This window comes from Rattus norvegicus, chromosome 2, assembly GCF_021556685.1.
Source record: "Rattus norvegicus strain SHRSP/BbbUtx chromosome 2, alternate assembly SHRSP_T2T, whole genome shotgun sequence".
NCBI classification, from domain to species: Eukaryota; Metazoa; Chordata; class Mammalia; order Rodentia; family Muridae; genus Rattus; species Rattus norvegicus.
In genome coordinates this window covers 245434398-245460207 of record NC_141535.1, presented here as the reverse complement: position 1 = coordinate 245460207, position 25810 = coordinate 245434398, and the positions used below count along the sequence as shown (strand labels likewise).

At 45.4% G+C, this 25810-nt stretch overlaps 1 protein-coding gene across 8 annotated transcripts in view; it reads right to left on the bottom strand.

Moving 5' to 3' along the window:
- The window catches only part of Slc44a5 (solute carrier family 44, member 5), a 296716-nt gene that overhangs the window by 86446 nt on the left and 184460 nt on the right, over positions 1-25810 (bottom strand). For all 8 annotated transcript variants that reach the window (XM_087629436.1, XM_087629447.1, XM_087629441.1 and 5 more), the window contains 1 exon segment: positions 20127-20175. In XM_087629436.1, the coding sequence (XP_087485562.1) occupies positions 20127-20175 (49 nt within the window).

Sequence of the window (25810 nt, the reverse complement as noted above, 5' to 3'; positions counted from 1 at the left end):
GCATACACACATACACACGCACAACATGTGCACACACGTGTACACACTGACACACTTGCACACACTCACACACACACATGCACCCACTCACACAAACACACGCTCCAACATGTACACATGACTATGGGACAGAGATAAAAAGAGGGGAGGGGAATAAGCCCAGGCTACAATTATAGAAGCTTCCTGAGACCTAATCGGGTTTGGACAGAACAAAAGACCAGGTAACAAACCATTTACAGAAGTGCTATTTTATGAGTCAGAGAAAATAGTCAGCAAGATGGAAGATGGTGTTAATGTACCTTAAATTTATTTAATGTCATAGCTACCTTCATAGTTTAAAGAACACAGTGGTCAAACCAGAAAGCTGAACACTTAAGCAAAGTTCAAGGGCATCTAGACTTTGTATCTATTTTTCCCAGAAAATAGATTTCCCAGAAAAAAAAAATTTCAGCTATGCTGGCTGGGCCCTGGGCCCTGGGCCCTGCCTGCCTCCCCTTCCCCAGCACAGGGTCACAGGAGCACAGGGCCTCACCCGGGTTTTATGGCAGTGCTAAGAACTCAGGCCTGCATGCTTGCGTGTGGACGGCAGCTCAAGGAGAATCATTGCTAATCATCCCTGAGATAACTTCTGGAAACATTTCGGCCAAAATTGTTTTCAGTATACCGAATGCCATGGACATTAACAAACCTCCCCACCCAATCCATGCGGAGGACCGTGAGGATCAAACGCTTCGTCTGCAGAGCGTCTAAGCAGCTTGGTGTCACAGTCGGCCGTCATCCCCTGAAAGTCGCATGTCTGGCATTTTACAGATTTGTTGAATTAAGTGGGGATGAGAAGCCCCCAAAACCACAGAAACGGGAGGGATGACACCTGCATATTAAAGGATGGACGTCACGTGCAACCAGAATTATAAATCTTCCAAATCAGAATATTACACATTTCAAAAGTGTGATTTTTAGAGCAAGATATTGTGTGCTGTAATTCTTCTGTCTTTTCTGATACCACGAAGATGGCTACTTGACCTGACTCATCTCCTTACAAGTACGATGTGGTATCCAGGAAGAAGACCTGTGAGAGACCCAGGGCCAAGTCCTAGACTTAGGAAAGATTTAAACCAGAACCGAGGAACACTCAGCCATTCCCTACCACAACCCCAAGCCTCGGAACGTACCAGGAGCCAAAGTGATTTTTGTTCACAGTACTGTAAAGGGCTGAGATCAAACTAGGTAAGCAGTCTCCCCCACTCCCTCTTCTGACTTTGAAAGTCTCACTAAACATCTCTGGCTGCCCTTCCACTTGCTGTATAGCCCAGACAAGCCCTGAACTTGTTCTCCTTTGCAGCTGGGACACCAAGCTCAGCAACCATAGTGTTTGGGTGCCCATGGCTCCTGGTTTGCAAAAATCGGCTTCAGGATTAAATAGAATAAATTCCTTAGCTGGGTTCCACGATGTATTCATGATAAATAACCCTGTGGGTGCCCTTTCCCTTCACCAGGCCAAGGAGACACAAGAGCCTCGGTGTAACCCCGTAAACCAAGCTGAGAATACAAAAGCCGGTTGTGGCAATGCATACTAGTAACTACACTCCTGGGAAAGACTGAGACCGGCAGATCCCTGGGGCTCACTGAAGCCAGCTTGGCTGAGCTGGTCATCTCCAAGTCAGTGAGAGACAGTCCCTCAAAAGTCAAGGCAGACAGAGCCTCAGTGCCAACACCTCTGACTGGTCTCTGGCTTCCATACACATGGGCCCCTCATCCATGTGTGCTCCCCTCTGGCCCCCCACGATCTTGGTACTTACTTAAATCTCCAGTATAAGTTAAACCAAAATATATGTTTAAACGTTTTAACTTGGTAAGTATATTTAATTACAAGTAAGATAATCTGATTATTTTATCCAAGTGCTGATCACTATGTCATGTGAAAACTCAGTTCTCGTATATCACAGATGGGTTTTGCCAAGTACGATGTAGCTTCACATCCCTGAATCTCAGGACAGATGAACCCCAGGAATGGCAAAAGGACGGCACCAATGCCAGCTTAGCCCACACTACCTCCTGGTCTCAGTGAGTGACAAAGTCCATTATACCCACGTCTCACACCTGCCTCAGTATCTTATCCCATGCTCCATGTTTAGCCTGGGGCACATGGCTAGTGTCAGCTTTTGTGTGCCCTCTCACAGGGTCTCCACAGCATTTGGGGCAACCTGTCAGATGTGGGAGATGATCTCTGTGGTAATATGAAGGGTGAAGCCTGTGTCCTGTGCTTTAGCACCCATACTTAAGCTAGCACCCTCTATTGTAAACACCAAGTTCAATTTCACACCGGTGACATTGCCAACACACACACACACACACACACACACACACACACACACACACACCCCACATCCCACAGTCTTCCTACAAGTACAGATCCAAAGATCTTCAGAGGAATGTGCTTCATGGTCAAAAGCACATCAAACTATCAAATACGAAAACCCACACACAGGTCTGGCCAGGCTGACATTTAGAACGGAGCCTGGTAAACAGTGTGCTGCCTTGGTTTTTATTTAGTTTCCTATGATCCTGTTCAGACTCCCGTGTACTTTGAGAAATGTTAATATTTGCACAAAAGAGAAACACAATCTTTCCTTTCCCTCCGTGTCCCCGGACTCTGAGCAAACACATTCTACGAATACAAGAGTAGCAGATGGGAAACAGACTTTGTCATAGATGCCAGATCAACTCAGATGGCTGAAATTTTTATAAACATAATTCCACACTAATATGAATTTGTTGAATTTTGTTGCAAAGCTTGTTTGTAGCATGAACGCAAACAAAAGCTATTGATCAGAAAATTCTTAGCTTTATTGAAGTCTTTCAATTATAAGTTTGTTTTAACCAAGAGGAAAAGGAATCAGATCTTGGGTCTCAGACCCAGGGTCTGCTATTTATCTTCTGGAACCGCCTTCTGTAGGTGTGGAGGCCACAGTTGTATTCCTGTCCGTCTGCTATTGCCTCACTGGTGAGGACGAAGGCATGGACACCCAGCTCTAACAGTGTTGAGATGGTTATTTTTAAATGTCAGTTAGAGGCAGCATAGGATGGAGTATAAAGATGGGTCATCCAGATCAGATTGGTTTATGGGCATACCCTGATTGTCTTATGTAACTTAATTGATATGGGGGAAGTGCAGGCACGGCCTTTGTGGGTGTGGGTCAATAGGCTATCTAAGAGGAGAAAAAATGAACCAAGCACTAGGCATGCATGCCTTAATTCTCTGTCTGCTCTTGATTGTGGGTTTAGGATTTATTTATTATTTGCGTGTATGCAGGCCCCTGCATGTGCTTATGTGTATACAGGTGCCTGCATAGGCCAGAAGGTGGCATAGGATTCCTTGGAGCTGAAGTTGCAGGCAGTTAGGAGACATCATGTGGATGCTGGAATAGAACCCAGGTCTTCTGCAAGAGCAGCAAGGTACTCTTGGTCACTGAGCTTTCTCTCCAGCCCCTCAGTTCCTACTCTTTAGGTGAATTTACGTCATTGAATTCTCACATAGTAAAGACAAATCTCTCTCATGCCTCACACTATGACACTGACTGTAGTATTTAATCTCCACTCTAAAGATCTCTTCGCTTCCCAGAGGGACCCCCACCTAAATACCGTACTATTACGCTGGGGACTTGGGCTTTAACTGCATGAATTATGAAGGACACAGACCTTCAGCTTGTGTTTGGGTTTATTAAAAAGTAAATGGTGAGCCCGATGTGGCCCTGGTGAGGACAGAGTGACATAGTTTCTACCCCTGGGACAGAGACCTGGTGTGAGCTTCCACGAGTGTTGATGGCTGCCGTGGGTGTAAGCCTTGTTTGTATAATAATGTACATATTTTCTGGACCCCCTAGTAGTCCTCTTTTTTTTCCAAGGAATGTCCTCTGTTAATGTTAATGACTTCACAATAATTAGAAACAGCACAAATCCAGGAGTTGAAGGTGTGGCAGTGTCTTGCAAAAAGGTAAAAGCTGGGACATTCGGGACAGCCCTTAAGACTGTGGGAAAGAGCTCTAAATACATGAGTTCAAAAATAATAATATATATAATTTCTCAACTATGCAAAATAAGGTAAGGACATTATGTGAGGGACTTCACAAATCCAGAGGAACAAAAGCAGTTGCTTTGTGAGCCAACTTGTTAGAAACGTATGAAGGAAGGAGGTAAAGAGATTTAGGGAGTGTGAATGTTGGAGATCTCACCCAGCTATGTTTTGGGTTTTTTTGGGGGGGGGTTTGGTTTTTTTGTTTGTTTGTTTGTTTTTGGTTTTTTTTTTTTGTTTATGCTTACAAAGGCAGATAGTTTCCAAGTTCAGGATCAGCCTAGGACAGAGCAAGGTTAGGCTTAGGCAAGGTAAAAATGGTAATCTCAGGGCAGGGTCCCACCCAACTAGTTTATTGTCTGTGCTTAACGAAGGCAGAAAGATCTCTGAATTCTTTTGCGATGTTAAGAAAAAAAATGTATGTTTGCTGTCTCCTAAGAATCAAAGGGTTGGGGGTCACAGAATGGTGACTTGTAAGATCATCAAAAGGAAACCTGGTGTAAATGACTGGGTTGATATGTAAAATAAAAGACTGGATCTGTGTTCTGCAGGAGATGAGCTATCCAGAGAATATTTTAGGTTAAAAAGAGAACTGCTTGCAGAACTGATACAAGCAAACCAGACATGGACAGAGAGCTCTTTTGGAATAGTGAGCAAGCAGAATATAGACAGAGATCTCCAGAGAGAAAGCAGGACATAGAGAGATGCAGACTGAAAAAGCTGTATCAAGCAGAACACAGGCCATCAGCTTGGACCCTCGATTTGATTTCAAGTCATTCTTTTCCCTGCTCCCAGACACCCCTTCTCTCAGAACTCCTCTCTAAGCTGAGGCTGGTCCTGGGCAAGTAAAGAAGATATTCAGTTATCTACCTAACTTAGCTGATTTATGTTTATAAATGCACTCTAACATGTATTATATGAATAACGCGGTGACCTTTCCAACTTGAAGTTCAACGTTTTCTTAATCCATCCTTAACAGCTATGTCTTTGTCCACACTTTCTTAGTTTCATGGTCCAGCTGCCCCAGGCGGTTATCGTGCTTAAAGTTACCAGGAATGATATTGCACAAGAAATTTAATTCAAACCTCATGTGTGATGCCAACGGTGTAACTCTTTCTACTGTCACATTGAAAATCGAAAGCTATTGACAATAACATCCAATGCTTTGTATGGACGGGAGTAATACATAAATATATACTGAGCACCTGCTCTCTTTAAACCTCGTTTACCGCACCAGGTAAACCCTGTGTGTGATTGTGCACATGGGCAAGCCTCCGCAATTTGACTTAATGCCGAGTGATTAACAGAACACTGAGCAGTCTGGGAGACAGTCTGAAAGCACGCAGCAACCAAGAGAGTTAGCAATTCAGGGATTTGAGGGTAAAACTCAGTTTATAACAAGTCTTGGTTCTTCCTCTCCTCTTTCTCCATCAAGGGCATTCATGTGGATTCCCTCTCACACCCAGCTTAACTTGTCAATGCAGCAAGGCACAAAACATAAATGCTGCACTGAAATCCAATGCATCAGACATACTAGAAAATTATTACATATAGAGAAACAAAGAAGAAAGAACTGAAGATGTATAGCCTAGAGACTAGAAGTCTATTTTGTCGGATCTTAAATCTGTTTTTAAGATCCATTTGCTTCGAGTATCTTTTCCTATCTTTTTACCCTGTGGTGGCATCTATCAATCATTGGTGGTAAGGCATGTTTCTCAGAAGAAGCAAAAGGATGGATCTTGTTTTCTGACCCAACCTGCTGCTCTTGTCTTTTTTACCAGGGGGAGTTGAGAAGGTTAACATTCAGAGCTATGATTAAAGGCGTCTGCTAATGCCTGTCGTTCTGTGGACTGTGTGATGTTTTCCTCAGATCTCTTGATTACCTGACCTTGCTTTGGTTACTTGTTCCCTATGGCTGTGTTTATCATCTCCACACTGAAATATTCCTTAAATACCATCTGTAGAGCTGGCATCGTGGAAATGGTTCCTCTAGAATGTTGTGTATTTACTTCTCTCTTAATGTTAATAGCTTTTCAGGATATAATAGTCCAAGTAGGCAGGTAATCTTTTAGAACTTAGAATACACCTTTTCAGTTCCTTCTGTTTGTAAAAGTTCCCTGTTAAAAAATATGATGCTATTCCAATGGGCCTAAAAGAGCCAGAGCTGGGGTTAATCTAAGGCCAGTGGGAAAATTCCACCACGAACCTCTGAGCACAAACACCCCCTCCCTTCCAGGGAGGGTAGAGCCAGTTTTGTTCCTGGAGCAACCAAAAGCCAACCTGTCAAAAAAAAGCCATCTGTGACTCCCCAACCAACCCCCTTGACCATGAGTCAATTTGAAGGTCGCTTTGCCCACCAATAGTACCTTGCCTAGTTACCATTATTCAAATTCCGCTCCAATTGTTTAAATCTTACCCTTATCAAAGGTATAGCTCCCTGTTAGAGTCTGCTCAGGGTCGTCTCCCAATTGAAGTGGGATGGCCCCAACATGTTGGAACAATAAAGTTCCTCTTGCTTTTGCATCGATCACCATCTCTGTGAGTCTCATTCAAGGTGTCCCAGTAGAGGTCTGATTCAGACCTCACAGGTCTCCCTTTATAAATCACTTGACCCTTTTCTCTTGAAGTTCTACATATGCTTTCTTTGTCCTATGGGTGTTTTTTGTTTGTTTGTTTGTTTGTTTTTTGTTTTTTTGGGTTTTTTTTGGGTTTTTTTTTTTTTTGGTGTTTTAATCATAAGAAAGTTTCTTTCCTGATCCTGTCTAGTTGGAATTCTGTAGGTCTCTTTTACCTAGACGGGCTTCTCTTTCTCTGAGTGTAGAAGCTTCTGTGATTAACTGAATATACCTATACTTTTATGAGGTGTTCTTCTTCTATGGTCCTAATCTGAAGGTTATGTCTTTTCACAGTGCCTCAGAGCTCTATCATGTTTGTGTGAGGCTTTTATAAATGTATCATGACTTTCACTGAATAGTATGATTGTTATACCCTGCCTTCTGTCCCTGATACTCTGCTGGTGAGGCTTTCCATTGAGGCTCCTCCATGGAGTCTTACTGGACTTTTCATGGCCAGCCTCATTTCTGATCGGCTTTCTTCCCTAATTCCCTTTATTGAATCCTATCCTCATAGTTGACATTGACATTTTACACTTCCTTCCCTCTTTGCCTTAGTCTTCTTGGAGTTGTTAGAATATAGTTATCATTCTTTCATGGGTTTTGTCTGTTAGTTCTTCAATGTCATTTCAATGGGGTTCATTCCTTAGGATTGGTAATTCTTGGAGAACACATGCTGATTGGATCTGTGTTGTTCTCATGTGCAGTGAGATTTGCTCATTTGGAGTTAGATGGTTGAATGGGAGTGTGGTACTGGGGTTGATGGTCTGAGAAGTGCTTGCCAACCTGGGCTAGGATCTAGGGGAGCTGAAGAACTGTGGGCAGGGCATTCAGGGTCCAGGACCCCCTTACTGGTAGGCACTAGGAGTAGAGTAGATAGAGGAATGGTGAGCTCAGTCAATGGTCTGGGCTTGGAGGCCCCTTACCTTTGTGTGGCACAAGCCAGAGTAGGCTGGTAGAGGCCTAACCTAGAAATCTGAATCTAAGCACTTTGCTAACACAGTACCACAAGATCATTGTGCCTAGACTTTTCCAGTCTTTCCAGGCTTGTTTATGCCACCCATAAACAGGGAGCTGAACTGAATAAATTCTAAAGTTCTTTGCTAATTGAATGGGTAATTATTTAGAATCTGTTTTCGTAAGTATTTAACAATGCTAATTCCTTTAAATTCTACAGGTCAGTGCTGGGGGAAATCATGGGTATGGCTCCCTTCTCTCACTCCCTTCCACTTGGCTAAAATACTAATATTTATATTTACCTGTGACTGCAGCTTTATTGTTCCCACAAACTCAGTTAACCTTGTTGCCTCCCCCGCAAGGTTATGCAGCATGGTAGTATTTCCCAGCATTCCACAGCACCTTCTTATTCACCTGCTTCACGGTAGGCTAAGAAGAGTGAATTTACCAATGCATTCCTCACCCTCCTTCCCTATTGTGCAAAATGAGCAGAACATTTTCATTTCCAATGCCAGCAGTGAAAATGTCCCGCTGCCATGACACAGAAGGGCACGCACTTAAAGACAATACATTTATTTAGTGGATAAGAGCGTCTTTTCACTAGAAACAGAATGAACAATCATCTGCAGAGCTTTAAATAGCAAACATCTGTTTTTCCCAATGTATCCCCAACACCCCGAACCTCTTGATTAGTTGTTCTCTGAGAACTGTTTTGAAAGATATAATGAGGCAGTTTAAGGATGAGTTGTAAACCATCTTCAAAATAAAGTCAAGAAAAATGTTTCTGCTCTGGGTAAGGCTGGTTTAATCCAGATCTGCCAGCTCCCATCACACAGACAGGCCATAGCTCTCTCATCAGTTTGCTCTGCATCAACAGTCCCATGAACTATGCCAAACAAAGCATGATGTAAGTTAGCAGCACAGATAGTGAGGCAGTGCCACACTCTGCCAGGGCAATTCTGTCCACGGTGCTAACAAAGGGCTTTTGCTGGACCAAGCCAGACATGGCCATGTGGGAAGTAATGAAGCACAGAACCTCTGTGAGTGGGACATAAAACCAGGCACACATCATGGCGTGGATGTGCATGAACTGAAGAGATGGCTCTGTAGCTAAAGCCCTTGCTAAGCAAGCATCAAGATCCCCAGAACCTACATAAGAGCCTATTAGGCCTGGCAGCCTATCTGTAATTCTAAACTCAGAAGGCAGAGATGGGGACCCGTGCCCAAAACAAGCTGCTAGCAAGACTAGAAGCATTGATGAGCTCTGGGTTTGATTGAGAGAGCCTTCCTCAGTGATTAAGATGGAAAGAAAACGGGGAATGATTCCAGACATCCACCTTAGGCCTGTCCATGCACATGCATCTACATGTATGCATGCCCACATACATACAAACACGCGTGCACGGGCTTGAGATTTACTCGCACCCTCACCAGGAGGCGATTTAGTTGGCATCCCACATCAACACGGCTGCAGCAGAGGTCTTGATTGCTGCAAGAGCCACATTTCCATGTGAGGCAAAGGTGCCATCGCCTGCCTGCTGTTTCTCGCAAACCTCCCTATCCTTAGCATTTTAATATCACTTGCTTGTCCCGGGCTAACCCCGGTATGGCAAAGCGGCTCAGATCATGACAGCAGAGGCTTGTGGTTTCTTACATCAAAGTAAACAAGGAAGTGAAAGAACTAGGTACTTGAATGGAGCCTTTCACAACCATGTCTACTGACCAATGTCTCCACCCATGTCCCCATCTTCTGAAGGTCCCACAGTACTACCAACTCAGGAACAATTTTTACATAATAAGTACCTACTATCAGCCACCACGCTGCCTGGATCATATGAAAGGACCTATGTACATAATAGGTGCTCAATAAATGTTTACTGAATGAGATCTCTGAAAACTAATCTTATGAACCAAAGCAACCCCAAAGGGGCCCCACTGAAAGGGACCTTTTCTCACTGTACCCAGCTTCTCTTCTCTCACTGAACTACAAATCCTTGAGGGTTGTCAGTCCCTTCTGTTGTGTGTAAACTCCTTAAGAACAAGGGCAACGCACTACTGTGTTACCATCGCCTGATATAAATCTTAACCTAGAATAAATTCATATTAGTGAGTATTAAAGGGAAGAATTAAGGGTGAGAAGGAAGACACAGAACACAACATGTGGATAAAGATGAAGATAAGCCCTGAAGAGGCTGAAAGTGACCACAGACAGCTCTCACTTTTCAGACAAAACTGTCATCACACAGTGAAGCCAGTTTACACTGGAGGGCTCTAAAGTCCTCACTACCCAAATCCCACCGTCGTTGGCGGCCTTTGGTGTGATCTGAGCATTCAGATCTGTAAGCAGGAAATGAGCACCAGGATCTCTGGGTGTCTGGATGACCAGCGAGGTGGGACACAGTTCAGACTGTGCTCTAGCTCACAGCCTTTGATGAAGTGTTCACGGGGCCCCGGGGCTGTAGCACTGTGTTAGCCAGGCATGCCGCATCAAGGCAGGTCAGATTTACAGGTCTTGGCGAAAAATTCTTCAGCTTATTTAGTTTATCTCGCTCTTTTCATGTCAAGCACAAATCATTACAGCACTGTGGACATTTGCTTGATCTGTGATTCGAGTCTGGAAGAATAAAGTTCAAATTGTGTCAAGTCAAGCTGACCCTCGTCAGGACAAGCTGTCTGTGCCAACCCAGAAGGAGGAGACGGCTTTGCTTGGGTTTCCTGTTACTACGGAAAAGAAGACCTTTGTGAAGGAGGACGCATATTAGTAAAGTACGAACATACTGGAGATAAGGCAACATGGACAGTAATTTTCAAAGGAAGATATGCAAATAGACAGTGACCCATGCAAACAATTAGGGAAATGCAGATGTCTTTCACACCTGTCAGGAGGCTATTCTAAAAAAGACAGAAGATAACCAGTTGGAGGAGGGTGGGTAGGAAAAGGAGCTTGAGTCTTCTGTTGATAAAGATGTAAACTGATGCAGACATTAGGGAGGACAAAGTGGAAGTTGCTGGGATTAAACACAGAGTGACCATGCTATCCACAGAGCCCAGTTCTGAGTACCCACCCATATATGAGAACCAGTCTGGAGAGAAATGTCTGCCCTCCATAGCAACATTTACCACAGCCACATTAACTAAGTGATGCCAACAGATGAATGAACGGACAAATGAAATGTGATGTGTGCACACAGTACAACATTGATCAGCTGTGCAAAGAAGAAAGGTCAACTATTTGCTTGGTACGGCATGAGTGATCAGAGAATATCATCCTAAGTAATATGAGCCGGGCACAGACAGACAGACATCGAGTCTTCTCATTTATATGCAGAGTCTAAGCAATCAAGCTATCAGAAGCAGAGCACAGGGTATCGGGAACTGAAGCCCAGGTGTCGGGGAGGATGTGGGCAACGATCAAAGGGCGCAAACTTCAGACGGGAAGAATGTGTGAGTTCTCCTAGATCTACTGCAGACTGATACATACAGCCAATAGCAAGAATGCTAGGAGTAAACTTCAGATCTCACCACTACAAAAAAAATGTTACACAGTTGCACTGACAGACATGGTAATTAGCTTACTTTAGTTATTCCTCATAATTCATAATTCATAACATCTCTTTATGCCCTATAAATGAACGCAATTATGAGTGTCAACTCATAATGACTTTACAGAGATTCTCGGCATTTTTAAGAGCAGCCACAGAACGGCACCATTCTTTATGAACAGAACGCTGTCCCATGAATGTTCTCTAACCAATAGCACATCAAGAGAAAGTGAAGACCACCACCGAAAACAGCACACACAGCCAGCCCTCCTCACAACTAAGGCTTGAATAGACCCATGTCCTCCAGGGGAAATTCCTAGGTATCGCTAGTTGTAGAAGAGAAGACAGCACGTATCCACAAATGGGCGAAAAGCAGTGACAACCAGTCTGGACTGTGCCCAAGTCTACAGGCTACAGCATGGCTGGAGAACCAAATGTTCGGACAGTATGCTGAGCCAGGGTCAGGAGGGCTGGATCCTTCATAGGACTATTAAACAACAAAGCACAGGACTTCATGTGAGGAGCTTCCCCTAAAGCTCAGGAACTTGAAGAGAAGCCTTGCTAGACACCTGTGATCCAGCACTCAGGAAGTTAAGGCAGGAGGATGGCTGTGCATTTGAGATTAGCTTGCCTATGGGCTACATTGCCTCACATGAGAGAAACTCACCAAAGTGAAACTTCTGAGAACTTGATAATGATTGAACACATGAGGGTGACAGTCACCACAGACATGGCGAGCCAACGAGCGCAGTGAATTTAACGTAAGTCGCCTTAAAAACTCTATGTGGTAGGGAAGCTAGCATATGCCGAGCTTATGACGAGAGTAAAGGAGAACATGAGGTCCCACTGCTCCACTGCCCACTGTCCAGGCTACACAGTTCCACTGGAACAGGAAGATCCTCCTGACACAGGCTTCAAGAGCCTGAAGTTTTACACATTCTGTAATTCCCTGCTTGGACCCACACACATGAAGTGGCCTTTGGATCATTAGTTTCTAGGGCTGTTTGTCTAGTCAAGGGCAGCATGAACGGCAAGTCTGCTCAGCAATAGAATCTGTCACTGTCGGTGATGTCATCGCCAGATATTTATACATCGGTGTCCTTGTCAGTGACATCATCACCGGATGATGTCACCCCTTATCAGCTTGTTAGTGGCAGTCCTCATCCCCAGGTGGCAGCATCACAGGATAAGGATACAGGTGGCTTGGCTCAGCAGTAAGTGTATTAAAGGGTGAGAGAAGAGTAGGTGGAAAGGGAGGGAGAAAAGAATGGAGGGAAAGAAGGAGAAAGGGGAGGAGGGAAGAGGATAGCAGAGTATATATGGACATGTTCTGTCAAGACTGGGTGTGGATTTAAAAGTCACAGGGAGGCGGTGGGAATCACTGGTGAACTTACAGTGAGGAAAGTGACACAGTCAAAGCTTCCCTCCCTCCCTCGCTCACACACTGGCCCTTAGGCACAGGCCTCAAAGAAGCTCATGGAGCTGCTGGGAAGCCACCGGGAAACACTGGTGATGGAGGATCTCTGCCAAGGGCTTCACAGGTGAGCTAGGAATTCTGCTTAGAGGAGACAAGGTGACTTCCAGTGGACTTTAATATTCTTCCACAGATTTCCCTGCACTTAGAAAGTTCAGTTAAAAGAAACAGGCAGCATCCACAGAGCTTCAAACATACATTTAGATTTCTTTCTAGCTATCAGGTAGGTACCTAGCATGACCAGGCTTCCCCAGATCAGCACTTTCATGTCTGAGTGCCTGAGCCTCTGCCCTCCTGCTGCCCCAGCCTTCTGGCCTCCAGGAGCACACCAGGTACTTCTACTCCTCAGACAATGCCTTGCCAGCCCCTCCTCCACACAGAGCCTGAGGCCAAAGTCAGGTAGATTCTCGCCTGCATATTAAGCTTAGCTCTCTTCCCCCACCCCAGGTTTTAATAATTTCTTAGCAGGGTCATGGTAGTGGTTTCTAAATGGCTCATTGTCTTTTCTCGTCTTCCATCAGTTTGAATCCAGGATGGCAGCTCATTCCGCCATTCAACAAATGGATGTTATGTGTCAAGAGACTTTTCCAGGGAACAAAACAGTCAAGGTCCTTGTTTCTCACAGACTGATGGTCTTGACACACCGTTATGATGTAGTCAAGAAAAAGAAGCTTTCAGCGGTGGCAAATATTATAAAGCGAATACAAATAGTGTGTCAGAGAGTGGAGGGGAAGTCGGGTTGTCATGAGGGTCTTTGGGGCAGATCACTGTTGAGTTCAAAGCCGGATGACATGGAGTGATCGATCCATTGCTGTCTGGGAGCAAAGAGTTTCAGCAGAAAAATAACAAGATGACATCACCCGGTGAGCAGGAACACGGGTTTGGAACATTTCCAACAGAATCGGGGAAGGGGGAAGGGAGAGAAGAAGGGAAGGGAAGGAAGACAGGAGGGGGAAAAGCCAGGCCCGTGGCTCACCCATATGTGGAGAACCACCAAGGAGCAGAAAAGGAGGTGCCTAGAGAGGCTGACAGGGTGAGAGAAGCTGACCGGTGTGTGACATCAGGAAGCCCAGGGCAAGAGGATTCTCTGGAGCAGAGTGGGGGTCACCATCACCATGTCTGCTGCTGCTGCTGCTGCAAGACTGTATGTCAGTAGGCATTGCCTCACTGAGCTCCGGAAGACAGAAGTCGATAGGGACTCTCTCAAGAAGAATTTGAGTTGGTGTGAGCAGATAAAGAAGAAATAGCAAAGCCCCAAGAAGCTTGTCTATCTATGCAGCTCCTTGGAATCAAAGTAATGTGGTATTTTGTCACCTGGTTTTATGTGAGTGCATGCGTGTGTGCATGTATGCATGTGTAGTCCAGAGGTTGATACATTCCTCAATGTTCTCCACTTTAGTTTTCGAGACAGCTCTCTCACTACATGTGAAACTCACCAAAATTTGGCGTGACTGGCATGCCCTCTAGCCACAGGGTCCCTGTCTATGTCTGCTCCTGAGGGCAGGAATTATAGCGGTACACTACCTGACCTTGTACCATAAACGCATTACTGACTGAACCATTTCCCCTGGCCAGTGCTTGCCATTTTAAAGTTCAGCCCCTTTCCTCTGGGATACAAGAGTTTTCACCATGTGACTCTTGGCAACTCTATAAAGTTACCTTCTTACATCCACCCACTTCCCACCTCCTTGGTAACTTGTGATAACTGTAACATAAGTCACTTCCTTTACACACCTCACCCTCTCTGGATCCCTCAGATGTACCCTAAGTACTTTCCACTGAAATATCCCACTCCCCAACACAAACACACCCAACAGGACAAATACCAACACACAACCCTTGGATCATATCCAGGAGGCTTATGAGGGTTAATTGTGGTGTCACTGGACATGTCCGTAAAAGATTATACACATTGCATTAACTGTGGAGGAGATCCACCCTAAACATAGGCAGTGTCCTCAAGGCTGAGGTTCTAGACTGAGGAATCAGGAGAAATCCAGGTGACAGCGGGTGAGCTCACCCCTCGGCTTCCTAGTTGGAGGCACCATCAGGACCACCTCAATTTCCCTGCCAGAAGAGACTGTGGGGCGATACAATCCCTCCTGGCTTTGCATCTCAGCAACAAGGCCAGTAACTATGCTACCCACACTCCCATAAGCAGCAAGGTTGACTGCGTGGGGGTTTGTGCAGAGTACCGCCATCAATTAGTCAACAGGCTCTGGAGTCAACTAAGAACCACACCTTTGGGAATGTCTATGAGGCTTTCCCAGAAAGGCTGCACTGAGGATGAAAGACCCTGTCTCCAGTCAGGGGAACTTTCCAGCAATTGGCTCAGGGAATGGCCGGTGCTTACTCCTTGCTGGATGATGACTGCCCAGGAGCCCTTCGGCCCTCTGTGTCAGACTGAGACCAATAAGGCAGCCAGCTTCTGCCTGCTGAGCTGCTCCTGGGTTCTCGGTCTCTCTCCACCATGCAGAGTCACTGTTAAACTACCTGGTCACACATGCCAGCCCATCTAATCCCCCTTTAAAATCCTCATGCATCCTATTGGTTCCGTTCCTCTGGAGAACGGTCAGTTACATCAGCACCTTCTCACAGTGAGCTGTGGGACTGTGGTTAAACCTTTGGTGGACTCGCTGGTGCTCACTTCCCAGCATTCCCCTCTGCCCATCAGCCCTGCCACTCACTCATCCCACCCCTCACGCAGCATGCAACTCACACTCGGCCATTTCCAGGTCAGGAGCCCTCAAGCCTCTGACTGGAAGCCATGCTGCTGACTCTTCCTGGCGCATCAAGTACCAGCTGGCCAGTCGTCTCTACTTGAAGCCTTCTAGAGCCCGGCTGTCCCTACTCCTGCCAACGCTATGTGCGAACTCCTCCATTTCCAGAGCCCCGACTCCACTAACTGCAGCTAGGAGTACCCACCCACGGAAAAGCCACACTGATACCACACTCCTCGGTTCACTCAGAGGAACCAGACATCCGGGACGATGATTCACTTTAACCTCCTTCATTCCCTGCATATTGTGACCTTAAAAAAGACTTGTCAACAAAGGACACACTGTTTGTTATAGCTGTAGGCTTTGACTTACGCTGTGCTCCAGATTGACTGTGGCCTCTTCCCAGCCAATCTCACACTTGTGGTTTGCCTTTCAGGAACTCTGCAGGCTCCTGTGCCTTTTCCTCATGTTTTCTACACAGGGGTTAACTCTGCCTTTGGGTATTTAAATCCCTTTGACAGGAGTAAGAAGGACATCAATTATTTCAGCTCAGATGCAAACCTGAGACTCGCATAAATTAGGGGGACAGTGTTGTGATGAGGATAATTCGAGATGTTCTCTTAGTGACAGAACCCAGAATTCCTCAGAACTTGATGAGGGTCAGTGTGTTTATCTCTTAGGCCTGAGTTAAACTTTTCTCTCTGGCCCTTGGCCTTAAGAGCTGACTCAAAGGGACCAGATATAGATCTCTCCTGAGAGACACAGCCAGAGCATGTCCAGTACAGAGGTCAATGCTAGCAGCAAACCACTGAACTGAGAACAGGACCCCCTTTGGGGGAATTAGAGGAAGGATTGAAAGAGCTGAAGGAGCTTGCAACATCGTAAGAACAACAAAATCAACCAACAAGAACCCCCAGAGCTTCCAGGAACTGAACCACCAACCAAAGAGTATTCGTGGAGCGACCCAGGGCTCCAACTGCATATGTAGCAGAGAATAGCCTTGTTGGGGCACCAGTGGAAGGGGAAACCCTTAGTCCTGCCAAGGTTGGACCCCCAGTACAGGGGAATGTTGGGGGGCAGTAAGGAGGGGGATGGGGGAACACCCGTATGGGGGAGGGCATGGGGATGGGAGCTTATGGACAGGAAACCGGGAAAGGGAATACTATTTGAAATCTAAGTAAGGAATTATATCTAATAAAAATTTTTTTCTTTAGTTTAAAAAAAAAACTGACTCAAACGTGCTGAAGAGATGCCCGGTGGTTAAAAGCACTGTCTAGTGTTGCCGAACATCAAAGCTCAGTTCCCAGCTCCCACATGGTGGCTCACAACCACCCGTGACTCCAGTTCCATGGGCTCCCACTTCTGGCCTCTGTGGGCACTGCACACAAATCCATGCAGACACAGCACGTGTGCCCATAAAATAAAAATAACTAAGTCTTAATCAAAATAAAAGTGTTGAATCACAGAGACTTGGCTCAGGACTGCAGAACATTCTCCTTGCCGAATGAGCGCCCCACCCCACCCCCACAGCACTGCTCACAGCTCTTCGCCCTCTGCTTGACCCTTTCTGACAGGGAACTTGCCACCCCTTCCATGACAGCAGAGCAAGGAGCACCTCTTACTAAATTTGCATAAATATTCTACCTTGTACAATGGCCCTTTTGATTTGGGTGGCGCCACACGTGGGAATCCTTGTCTGCCTGGGCAATGAGCAAAGCAGAGCTCCATTTTCATCCACTTCTCCACACAAACGCTACACCCAGCCCCTCGCCCCTACTCCCCCAAAATAAAACCAAAACAAGCAAACAGAACAAAACAACCCACCAGGGATCCTAACGAAGTGACTTAAAACACTCATACACAACTGAACTATTAAAGACGTAAAGAAAGAAAAGACCTGATTTTGCGGGCTACCACTGTAGTTGTTTGGGCTTTGTTTGGGGTCGAATCCAGGGACTCCCACAATGCCATGCGAGCACTATAGCTCCGAGCTGCATTTCCCAGGCTTCTTTTCGGGTTTTATTTTGAGATGAGGTCCTACAAACTTGTTCATGTTGGCCATGAACTTGTGATCTTCACGCTACCACCCTTTTCGTAGCTTGGGAACATAGGCTTGAACCAGCATGCCCAGCTGAGCAAGAGGAGTCGGGACTCAAACGCCCACATAGTTGCTGGCAGTTAAATGCCTTAGTGGGCTTTGTACGTGTCAGTACAAAAGAGCAACGGTGGCCCCCACGGCTCTCATTGTCTGATGGGAAAAATCAAACTTCTCGGATCTGAATTCTAACCAGAACCCCTCGAGCGCTGTCTTATTATAGAGCTTTTCTTAGTCTGCTCCGTGTGTTGGCTCGCACCCTCGACACACTACCATATTGGCACCCACACGCGGTGCTTCTGTAGGATCAATCCAACGCTAACCGACCTTTGTCTGATTATTGAATATAGAAGGCAACTTATGTGGCCTGGAGACCTGTACCCAAGCTTGATGTGCGTGAATCAATGGTGGAGGGTGTGTGTGTGTCTCACTTCGCTTTCTTGCTGGTTCATTTGAAGCCAACCCTCCTGCTGTTCTGAGCAAGGGCTTTACCTGTGAGGACACTTTCTTTTGTTCTCCAAGTGTCCCAATTACTTCCCCTGCTGCCTTCACAGCTTCCTGAGTATCCCAGCAGCCTGCTTCTGTGCAAGCCTGCCTTCAGTCCTTGAATGGATGGTAGGAGGTGTGTTCCCAGAAACACCTATGTGGTGTCTAAAGTAGCCCCAAAGCCCCGAGTTAAAGTTATTTCCTCACAGTGATTATCCCAGGTGTTTAGAGTTCACTGTGTCTGTGTCTGTGTGTGTGTGTGTGCCTGCATATTGCAAGCATTCACATGCCACTGTGTGTGTGTGTGTGTGTGTGTGTGTGTGTGTGTGTGTGTAGATCAGGGATAACTCGTATGAGTCATTGTCTTCGCCCTCCCCCCACTTCTCTCTTCCATTTATCCAGCCCAGGGGATGGAACTTGGGTCCTCAGGCTCCATGGCAAGTGTCCCTACCACTGTGCCATCTCACAGGGTCCCTAATCATGTGTCTATTAACAATAGCGATCTTTCTAAGAAATGCATCAGTTCTTAGAATGCATCTAAGTTCTTCTGGCACTGTGGGGATATTGTAAGGCCATGACCCTGGATGGTACACAATGCCACACCACACCCATAGGCTAATGGTCCACAGGCACACAGGGCACACAGGGCACACAGGGCACACAGGCACATAAGACTGTATGGCCTCACCTAGTGTTCCTCAGCCACAACCCTGTCCATTGTGCTACTGTGATGAATACTGTAGCATTCCACTGTGACCCAACCGTGAGGGCATGTGCATCTCAACAGGCCTACACAACTCACTCACCAGAGCAAGGAAGCAGTGTGTCATGTATGAGGACAGTGTGGTTGTTGTGATGTCACCAGACAGGGACGTTCCAATGACACGTTGCTGTTGAACACATGATCCATTATGTTCTGGTATAGCCTCTGCCACACTCATGGTTCACTACTGACCAGCATGTGGTCACATGATGGAACAGGAAGGTGGGGAGATCTCAATTTATCTCCATAAAACCAACTGCGCCCATTTCAGCTGCCTTCTCTGTGGCTAGGAACACTGGAAATCCATACTTCCTCTGTCTAAATGTGACCTCCCATCAGTGTTATTCCTGAAGCTCAATGATATTTAGTGGTCCCTGAGGGACAACAGGCTACTTTCAGTCCTCATCCTCTAGTTACTATGAAGCTTAAAGATCACCCTGAGCAAGGCTGCCTGCACCCCCGGGATAACAGAGCGCACTCACGGTATCCGCCACAGAGAGGTTCCAGGCCCCTCCTAAGGAAGTGGACCTGTGGATGAGGAGCCTGAGCAAACAGCCTGACATTTTACGGAATTAAAATAAGCTGCTTAAAGCTGGGAGATTTGAGAGAAATCTCAGGAACGGCTGGCGCACGTCCCACTGATTGGCAAGTGCAAATGAGAACGCTGATCATTATTTTGCACCACGGTTTATTATGACACGCGGCTGCCAAAAATCAAAGTCAGGGCCCGGCAGAAAACAGCTACCAGCTGCATAACCGGCTCCCATTTAGCCGTTCCACCCACAGCCATGTCTCTGATTAGCTGGAAGCCTGAGGACGGGATAGGTTAAATCGTAAGAGGGTTAAAGTATTGGCCGAGATTGAAATGTCACAGAGTGTCGGGGGAGGGGAGCACCAGCAATGACGGGGTGATTTCCCTGGAGCACTCCGGTGTCCTAAAGACCCATGATGCGTTAGAGAATGATGGGCTCTGAGACGTTCCCTGCTTTTGGAGTGGCACACATGCCTGGCCTGGAAGAGGTTGGCATAGCAACTCTGCACCGGTCACCGTGAGTCACAGAGCTCCCAGGCTCACAAAATGGCCACCTGAATGAGGCTAGTCCTCACAGTGAGGACAAGCTGCACAGAGCATTTCTCTGGGTTTTTTTCTCTTGGCAAGCACAAGCTCTCCATCTTGTGACTAAAGACAGGTCATTTGCTGAATGAACAGTGTTCGTGATTCGTGGAGAGATTTACTCTCTGTACGTTCCCTACGTAAATAAGGTTATGTTCAGGCACAAACGAGGTATTTGTCCCTGACAAGAAACAAAATTCCCCATGAGCTACAGAGTGATGTACCCAGAATAAACTTTTAGTGGCTGCCTTTTCTTAAAAAGGTGCATCACACTAGAAAAAAGTTGTTTACCTCTTCGTAGTAGGTCCCTGGAAATCTGGATCATACCTCCTTGGGTCACCTGCATTTAAAACAAAGATCTTTTTAAGTATAGAGGCCAAAGAAGTAGCAAATAAATTAATATAAATTATTGTCAAGGAGAAACCTTCTCCTTGGCTGACCCATTCTTCTGTGCAACGCTCAGTCCTTGTTTTGTCCACTGAAATAACAGGTGTGCTCTGGTCACATTTGTCAAGATCTTGTCCTCTCTCCAGTGAGAGGCAGGACCACAGGGACCACATTCCCCATGTGTTGGGAAAATGTCTTCCTGCAGAGAGCATCACCTTGAAGGTGTTTGGGGGACAGCGAATCTGGGGGACCCTTGAAAGCTGCTCATCCATTCTATCATCTGCCATGGCCCAGTGTAATGGAGGACCCGTGAGGTGCACATCCCAACTGGAGATGCTACGCATGCAGCCCTTCCTTAGCAGCCAGTCCTCCGGCTTTCACTCAAGAAGTCCAGTTATCAGCCCTTGCAGACTTCTGCCCTATCGACTGCATATTGTAAGTTTCTTTCACATTCAAAAAAAAAAAAAAGAAAGAAAGAAAATAAGAAAGTGACATTCAAAAAGACCTACTGGCAGACACTGCTATACTATGGTGGTGCTACAATACTCCTGTCCTTGCCCTTTAGCCTTTTGACAAAAGAATGGCCTTTGTCTGTAACAAGTTATAGTACCGTGTTCTGTAAAGTTTCCACTGGCCAAAGGACTGCAGTTGTAAACTCCAACCCCAGGGCTCCTCCCTGTGAGTGCTCCAACCTCTTTCTCTAGACATTTGGGTCTGTTATAAAATTGGTCCTGAATCAAAGACAGGATCACAGAAGCATAGAGGAAAGCCTTCTGGGTGTCAGCAACTTGGCACTAGTTTCACAAAGTGAAAGCATGCTAGAGAACTCAGAGGCCCCTGGGGGTGGGTACAGGCAGGGCAGGGCAGCAAAGGCATAGATTTGCAATGGAAATCCAGGAGCCAAGCAGCCTTCGAATATGTCGAACCACCTGTGATACACACAACGTCTGAGGAGGCCCAGGGGGTCTGTAAGGCATGGCTGGTCTTCATTTTAGAGAGCAGAGTCTGCATACAGATGCATTCAGCAAGGCCATGTCTACTTCCACTTGAACAAGGAGTACTCCATGTAGAACAATCAATGGGATACTAAGTCACGTGGTGCTATGGTCTGAGTGCTTACATCCTTCATTGCTGTTGAAAACACTCGAAGCAACAGTACCAAAGAGTAGGTCCCAAAGCCAGTATAGCACGATTTTCCTCAGTCCCTCTTCTTAGAAATCAAAACCTTCATCGCTGTGGGGAGGGGTTAGTGAGCCCTGTGGAAACGTGACTAAGTAATAAGGGAATCGTAGATTGAATGGTAACAATGCCCCCCCAAGGCAACGGATGCAAAGAGCTACCTATCCTTTACAAAGCCCTGTCTCCTGGCATGTTAAGATACCATGGTCTCCATGTTGCTAACTTTCCTTATGGGAAGACACAGCAAAAAACACCACCTTGGGAGGACAGCTGCCTTATCCAGACACCAAACCTGCCAGTGCCTCAGTCTTGGACTCTGAGGTGTCTACACTATAGGCACCATATGAAATAAACTGTAGTCGGAAACTACAAACTATCCACCCTAGAGTATTTGCTAGAATACAGAAGCAGGCTAGGTTAGAACAGAAATAGATGTAGGTGTGGTAACAACCTTAAATGCATGCACAAGTGCATGCGTGTGCACACCCATGGAGAGGAAAAAAGACAGTTTGAAACTAGAATTCAGTCATATTGCAAGTCAATGCATACCTGTTGTGTGCTTTGTGTGGCACTACAGGGGTCAGGAAAGTGAATGAGTCACACTCTGTCTTCAACACAAGGGGAAAAGTACAAATGTACATTATAGGCAAAGTATGGTCAATAGAGGCACGCAAGGAGTGTTGTGAGTCCTACGGCATTAGTGCCGTAGTCAGTGTGAGTGACTATGGAAGGCTCACAAATCAGCCAAATCTTTAGATTATAGCAGAGATAAAACTTGTAGAGATGGATGAAGTGAGAGAGATGAGGATGGAGAACATTTCTGTAGGAGTGATGGACAGGCCAGGTCACCAGAGTGGTGGATAACAGGATAAAAGGACCACGAAATGAAACTGAATAGGTAGTGTGCAATCAGAATACATATAGACAAAAAATAGGGTTAGAATTTGTGTCGTTCATTATAGACCACAGGGAATCAGAGAATGTCTTCGAGCAAAGTAATGAGATAAGAGGAACCATGATACAAAGAACAGTCTAGGGCATAGAGTTCCATAGGAGAGCTCCTGCCTGGTATGTGCAAGCCTTTGTGGTCCATCCTCAGCCACCCCCCAAAGCAATCTAGCAGTCGTGTGCAGGTTGCATTGATGAACATAATCCAAGGAGATGACCAAGGAGGCTACTGTAGTAACAGTGGTGGGAGTTGATGTGAGTCACTGCCATGTTGTGATGGAAAAGAAGGAATTCGAGATTCAAGGTCACAAAGTACAGGGATATAACTTAGGGATGTGCTGACCATGAGCAGGTAACTCTAGCCAGATCTGTCACTTTTCAAGTCTTTGTGTCCATATCCCCAAATGAGACTAATGCTGTATCTATCCTATGGGTTAACATGGGGGTGAATTAGCACTGGTCCAGTGATTAGAACAGTTTGTGAATCTTAGTAAGCTGCATGAGTGCTTGTTAGAAGTGCTAGCATCACATGTGAAGAACAAGCATAACCTAGTAAATTGGAAGGGAAAAGATATATAGCAAAGATAATTCCAAATCAAATGATTCCAGGTTCTCTGGGATCTAGTTTCATTTCTGTTGCTAGAATGAAAATATTCTGACAAAAAGCAACCGAGGAACAAAAGAGGTTTATTTGGTACTCGATCCCAGATTTCAGCTCACCCGATGTCAGGAACAAAGAGAAATGGATGCACACATGCTCACTTGCTTTCTTTTGCTCAGCTCAATTTCTTCATGATTCCCCGCCTAGGGAATGGTGCTTCCCACAGTGGGTTGAGTCTTCCCACATCCACTAACTGATAAACCCACCAAGGACATGTCCACAGACCAACAAGAAGCAGACAATCACCCATTGAGACTTTCTTACTGGGTGGTTTAGGTTGTATCAAGTTGACAGTTAAAGCTAAGGCTCACCCTCCGTAACCTATAATCCTTTATCATTCTGGTCTCATACTAGGTTTAAAGAGGGCTGATTTTTTTTTTAATTGCTGATGGTGTTAGTAGAAGAGCATTATGCAAGTATAATCACTTGTAAAGTAGATCTAAGAGAATATATAAATGTTGCTTTGGTCTCTTTGAAGATGAATTGTTTGGCTGAGTGTTCAACATGAGAACTAGAGTCTGCAGGAAACATTCCAGAGTAAGAGTCAAAAAGAGCATAAGAGGCAAGAGATGAGCAGGGAGGCTGTGAAATGCTGTCTCTGGACATGACTGGGCTATTGCACACATTGCACACAGCATCTCTGGTTGCCTGCCCCAAACAGGTACAAGATCAAGCCAGTTACTCCATCATGGATAGGAGATAGGTTTACAAGGCTCTACCCCTTAGCCAAGGTACTCTTGGCATTTGATGACTGCATGGGGGAGGGGAGAGAACTGTTTATCTTTGAGGGTTTTGCCACACGTATGTTTCTCATACTCCAGTAGATGCATGATGTATAGGCAACACTAATTGAATTTAGTGGTGTATGTGTGTGTGTGGTGTACATGTATTGGAGGAAATGTTGCAGAAGTCTAGGAGGTATTGGAGGGGTGAGATGATCACAACACATTATATATATATATGTAAATTTTTAAAATAACTTTGAAAAATGTTTCAAGTTGCAGATTTGGAAGGAACAGCTTAAAATCTCTTCAGTAATGCTTTACAATACAATAATGCTTTACATCAATAGATTGTATGTTGAAATGATGATGTTTAGTTTATACTGGATTAAGTAAACTGTGGCACTAAATTTAAAAAGAAAAATGAAAACTGGAGTCTTGAAAGAGAACACAACCCAGAGAAAACTGGAAGTCATAAAATTTGTGTCAAGGGGTTGGGGATTTAGCTCAGTGGTAGAGCGCTTGCCTAGCAAGCGCAAGGCCCTGGGTTCGGTCCCCAGCTCCGAAAAAAAGAAAAAAGAAAAAGAAGAAAAAAAGAGAAAGAAAAAGAAAAAGAAAAAAAATTGTGTGTCAAGGAGAGAGAAACTCTAGAAAGGCACTCCTCAGATCTGCTATGTGCATAGCACTGTTACTATGGCAATAATATCATCTCACACCAGTTTAGCATCAAATGCCACACTCTATGGAATGCTTTACTTATTATTTTGTCTAGGTAATCTGACTCTAGGTGTTTAAAGATGTAGACAATGAGGCACAGAGAGACCAAGGACCATGCCCATGGTGACAGAGTTGATGAATGTCCCACCACAAGTCAACTCGTTGCCCATTTAATGGTAACCAAACTGACCCCAGGGTCCAATGGTACAGGACAAACTCCAATGAGAAGCCTGTTAAGTGTTTCCTGGTGGAGTTGGTTTCTGTGCACTTCAATACCAGGTTTTGACTCATTACCAGCTTCTCTTATTTGAGCTACTGGTATGGCTGCCTCACTAGAGAGTTTTAGGTGTCTGCATACTCTATCTGGAAACTTGAGTCCTGTGTCACCATGCACAGAAGCAGGTCTCTAATGCTGCTTCTTTCTTCTGCCTGTTCCCAGGCTGTGGGCAACTTGTTCTGGTTTGAACTCAAGGGTGAATTGGGCTGGTCACATTCTCTATCCCAGGAGTGTAACATTAGACTAAACAGTGAGTAGGAAACGGGGCCTATAAGACATAAACCTTAGCGATGAGAGATTTAGAGAAATCTGTCATTTGGAGCCAGCAAGATAACTCACTGAGTAAAGATGTTTGCTGACAGCTAAGCCTGATGACCTGAGATTGATTTCCAGGCCTCATACTGGAAGGAGAAAATCAGCTCCAGAAAACTGTCCTCTGAGGATCTGCAAGCACAACTTGGCACACACCTCCCCAGCACTACATAAACATAAATACAAAAATAAAAGCGTAAATGCATTAATTTTTTTAAAAGAGAAAGAGGAATTTATTCTTTGGCAAGAAAGAGCTGAAGGATATTCAGATAGAACAGTGGAGCTGTAAGACCAACCGGCCTGGCCACCCAAGACCAAGGTTGAGTCTCACCAGGCATACGGCAGAGCCTTGCCAAGTTTCACCTTTCATGCCTGTGTGTGTGTGTGTGTGTGTGTGTGTGTGTGTGTGTGTGTGTGTGTGTGTGTGTTATACTGAAATCCCAGGCAAGCAATATTCTACTAAGTGATATGTTCGGACTACCTTTCCTCTCTTTTCACTAGCTCAAGTTCTGAAAGCAACATTCAAGAAAGTCAAGGAAGAAGGATGACTTTAAACTCTCATTTTAAAAAATTAAGTGTTTATTTCTATCTAGACCACTAAGCACTTTATATTTCAATGCCCCATTCCACAATGTTCCAGATAGAACATAATGGGAACTGCATTCTCTTGAGCTGTACCAGCCCTTCTTTACTTAATGCTCCTATATTTCTGTGAAACATCCCTTTATCTCCATGCCATTTTATAAGTGGGAATACTGAGGCACAGAAGGGC